We start from the raw sequence: 4,996 nt of genomic DNA on the forward strand, positions 1-4,996 counted from the left end.
TGATTTTGTTTTTCAAGAGTTAAGAAGGAAAATAAGGTGGTTAGCATAATACTAAATATTAAGAATGTGAGGATTATGACAACTGAAATACTCAAAAAATTCTAATCAAAAAATAATTTAGTAAAAGCAATTAAAAATAATTAATTTTCTTTGATTTTAAATAGTATGAAAATTGTTGGGGAGAGAGCGATGGCAAAATGAGCAATGAGAACTTTAACAAGACTATGAAAAATTAGGATATCCATTCAATAAAAACAGTCAACAGTTAAGACTAGGTCTTTCTCAGGTGTGATAGAAAAGTATACGTGGGCTTTGTATAAAAGAAAAAGAAAGAACAATTCATTTCAGTTGTGACTAGAACTGGAAATGCTATTGTTATAGACTGGCAGAAGAACTAATCAATAAGTATTCAATTAAATTAAAATTCAGACTTCTTTGGAGGACTTGGTAATCAAAAGTCTATAGTAGAAGTGCCATAAACTTATGAAAATAACATTTCAACAAAGAAATCAATTATGGAAAAAAATCAGAATAAAAAGAATGAGTAATGTGTTAGAAGTCTATTATTGCAGCATATACAAATTATTTTCTGCAACAAAAAATAGAAATTAAAGAATATTTGGCAAATTAATTGGCAGAAATTACCAGAAGTTGGTGATGATGCAATGAGACTGAAAACAGTAACAAAAGCTCAAATTGATAAATGTTGAAAAGTCCATATTCATAGACAGAAAGTTTTAATTTTTAATTAAAAATAATGATATAACAACTAAACAAAAACTTTTCACTTTTTCAAGTTATTAAAATATCATTTTTCATTTTTATGAGTTTCTTTCATTGGGAATCTATAGAAAAATTACTTCACTGAATACAGATCAGGTACTCAGCTTCTAATGAATTACGTACTATCATAGCATAGATTTGTTTTAAAATTTTTGATTGAAATATCATCCATTAGAAATATATTGATCTTTCAATCAGAGGCAGATGTATAATTTTATTTCTATTAAATCCTATTAATTCAAAAATAATACATAAAAATGCCATTCACTTGTAAAATTAACACACATTTGAGAATAAATTAAATTTTCTTAAGCATGATCAGACTAACTTTGAATGTTTGTTATAAAAATATTGATACTAAAGACAACTGGAAGACTCTTGTGTTGTTATCAATATATATATATATATCTTTTTTTTTACACCACATTTAATATTTTATATACAGTGTTTCATTTTACATTTAATACAGATGAATAACTAATCTTACAGATCCTAATTAGGATTTTAAAAAAAAATATGGAAATTTATTTGGTCTGTAAAATTCATTTGGGCATACTAAACTTTTCTTCAATTTAAATGTTTTCATGTTTCAAGAATCATATTTATATCATCACTATTAGTTTTAAATTAATAAATTAAATTTAGTGATGCAGCTTCAATTAAATACTGTAAAATAATTTGAATCTCAATTCTTGTCTTAACTAAGAAATGACTATTAACATTTGTAAATATTTTTTGTGTATAGACTGATCACTGAAAGACTAGAAAAATGTCCACAAATCAACATATAATGTATGTAAATATAGAATAAAATATTTCACAACCAAATATATATTACACATTTACAAAAAGTCCATAGCATGCAACTGTGCTGTTAAATTTGGCAATAAAATAAAAATACATTAATGAAAGTTGCATGATTGGAACTGTATTTACAGAAGTATCTTTTCTTTTTGTAATTAGAGTTTTTATGCAGATTTTTAAGATGTTATATAGCATAACAAGCATCTGCTGCATATTAAAAATCTTCCTTGAAAATAAATTTGTGTGTATAACATAAATATGACATTAATAGAATATATACAGATGGGTTTTATTTTCATGTATTCTTATGGATATTTGCTTGTTGTTCAAATTTTTGCGTTAGAGAAGCAACCCTAGAAACGTGCCCACTCGATGTCCTTCCCACTCCAGAATGCAAACTAGCAGGTTTTAAGGCACTGTTAGGTCTGGGTTGCCTGTTTGATTTATTCTCTGAAACTACTGCAGAAGGATTACTTGATACATTTTTTTTGGTTTGACCCTGCGTCGATGTGGATTTAACTTTTGGTGGAAGTTCTTGCGTATTAACATTCGACAGTCTTTGCGTATTATTATTACTTCCAGCACTGAAAGACTGTGGGCGAATGCCTGCTTTTACATGCTTTGGTGGCGGAGGACGAGGAGGAGGAGGCAAGTTACGTTTACCATATGAAGCATCACTCAGAGGACGAGACATTCTTCTTGTGGATGATGTGCCAGCCATAGATTGTGATCTCTGAACGGTGGCTGGTGGTCTAGGAGCTGGTCTAGTAGGTGCCAGACTAACAGGTGCATCTTGAGAAATGGTAGCACTATTTGATATCAGGTGACCATTCTGCATCTGTTTCTGAGCTGTCTCTAAAGGAACTGTCACAATTGGATCATTAGGACCATGCTGAAGGAATGGTGCAGATATTTCCAATTTTGTTATTGTTCCATGAGGATAATTAAATTTCTTTGGTGGTGGTTTATTTGTTGTTTCATTTCTATTAAAACAACAATAATTTTAATCAATTAATAACAAAAAATAACAATTTATATACACAAAATCATAAAACACTTACACAGTTGGCTTCTGAAATTTCATAAACCACCAATTTTTTAAATGATGATGATAATGATAGACAACATATGCAACAACTGCCACAAATGGTATTATACCAAGAAATATAATAAGCATTGCAATAAAGAAACTCTGGCCAGCTGAAAAAAATTTCAAATATTGAATTAATAAATAACAATAATAATAAATATAATATTATAAAATGTTTAAAACAAAATCAGAAACTAACCATTTGGATCTGAAGGAGGACCACTATCTATACTTCCTCCAAGTCCTGGAGAGTCACAAACAGGTGGGGCATATCCAAATTCACAATGGCAATTGTAATTGCTATTGCATGTCTAAAAGTAAAAACAAAATCAATTGAATATTTAATATTAATAATCAGATAAATTATATAAAAATAAAATGTAATTAGTATTTAAAACTGACAGATTAATCATATCTAATCTACTCACTTGTGATTACATATAAATCAACATTAATATTAATAAACATTAAAGTGGATCATATTTTCCTGTAATATTAACAAATATGTTTTTCAGCAATATTAAATATTGCTAAAAATATTGTTTTTTATTAATTTTGTTAATAATTTAAAAGAGTTTGATACTCTAGAGAGAATATTAATTTAGAACCATGGTGGAAAAATTTATTACTAACAGATAGAGAAAAATGTATCTTTATCTATTGTTAATTGTTAATATAAGTAATTAAATAATTTTTTTAATTGACTTTAATAACGTTTATTAAATAATATTATATTCCTGTTAGTGTAGAATAAATGGCCATAGCCATAAAATTTATATGATACTGGGAATTTAAAGTTTATAAACTATAATCTGGCACAAGTCTCAGACATAACAACATTTATAATTTTTTTTATCCTTTTTCTCTTGAGGACACTAATAAGATCTTTTTTTAGTCATCTACATCATGGATATATCTAAACCTATAATCAAGGTGGCTAGATGGCAAGAGATGTACAGCTTACAAAAAATTTTAGGTTTCTGACTTAGACTTGAATTCAGATCACAGACCAATACACTAATGTCTTTACTGTCTAAACTACCTGCCATTTCCATTTACAAAACTATAGTTTGAATTCTGCTCTAAACCATCTTTTCTTAATCATTTATAAATTCGTATATTATTTAAACATTAGTAATAAAAAGAGCCAACAATAAATCTTTTATAGTACTAAACAAATCCAATTATTAATAATCCTATTACTAAAATCAATTAATAAAAACTCAAAAAACATCCAGCAATTTTGACAATTAATATTTTATACATTGATAATAGAACAAACATATCCAAGCTTTCAAACAAAAAGATTGTTAAATCATGAATAATAATTTTATTATTTGTATTTATGATTTAAAACTTTTACAATCAATACAATTTTTTACCATACAACAATGATGTCATATAATATAATTAGAAAATTTATATAAAATTAGTCACAAAAATGTAGTTAATTTTCATAAAATGGAAATTAATTTTGCTAAATAAAAATTGCTTAAAGGCCAATCTTCTGTAATTTATCAAATTGGTAAATAGATTATTTAAAACAGTACTATCACTGTTTTCAAATGAATTATTGTTCCTGTCAGTTTTTTTAATTCTTAAAAACATTAGCTGTACATCAGTGGTTCTCAATCTTTTTTGTTGATGTGCCCCTTTAGCCCATTAGTTGTTTCTAAAGTACCCCTTATATTTTTGTATGTAAATTTTATAATTACTGCGTTAGATGTATACAGCCCTTATAACTGAGCACCATAAAAAACTGACTAAATAACTATAACTAAAAGTGAATTACTTATTTCACGTAAATAATAATAAATTTAATCCGGTACATACATTTATTTATTATTATTTGGCAAGTATATTATATAAAATCACAGAAGTCATTTCAACACATGCATAAATTACATTTTTTAAAAATAAATAATTATAATTAACGATAAAGAAAATTTAAATTATTCTATAATAATTTCTAACAAAATTTAATGGGATATTTGTTGCGATAAATTTTTTTTCTAGTCTAAAATTAATGCTCGGTTAAACCGTAATTTGACTAGACTACAGGTTCACTCGGCACTAATGGCACAAATAGACAGGCAAATCAAGTGGATAAACAAGTTGTTTAGACTGTTAAAAAGGAAATCGGTGTTCACACTAGGATATTTTAAAGCAAGTTTTTGTTATTTCTTGTTTCTTGTGTTAATAATTTACAGCAAATTAATTAACATACGCCATTTTATAATGAAAGTTAAATGTACCCCTTTGATTTACGCTCGTACCCCTAGGGGTACATGTACCCCCGGTTGAGAACCACTGCTCTAA

The 4,996-nt window shown here is 27.0% G+C and overlaps 1 protein-coding gene across 1 annotated transcript in view; it reads right to left on the minus strand.

Moving 5' to 3' along the window:
- Positions 1 to 987: 987 nt before the first annotated feature.
- The window catches only part of LOC111642038, a gene marked incomplete at its 5' end in the record, with an annotated part of 29,414 nt that continues 25,405 nt past the window's right edge, over positions 988 to 4,996 (minus strand). Inside the window, 3 exons of the mRNA XM_023388300.1 lie at positions 988 to 2,570; positions 2,649 to 2,787; positions 2,877 to 2,988. Coding sequence (XP_023244068.1) covers positions 1,883 to 2,570; positions 2,649 to 2,787; positions 2,877 to 2,988 — 939 coding nt within the window. The remainder of the gene's footprint in view (positions 2,571 to 2,648; positions 2,788 to 2,876; positions 2,989 to 4,996) is intronic.

The sequence above is a fragment of the Centruroides sculpturatus genome, unplaced genomic scaffold, assembly GCF_000671375.1.
Source record: "Centruroides sculpturatus isolate CEXI.00-Female unplaced genomic scaffold, Cexi_2.0 scaffold1557, whole genome shotgun sequence".
Classification (NCBI taxonomy): domain Eukaryota; kingdom Metazoa; phylum Arthropoda; class Arachnida; order Scorpiones; family Buthidae; genus Centruroides; species Centruroides sculpturatus.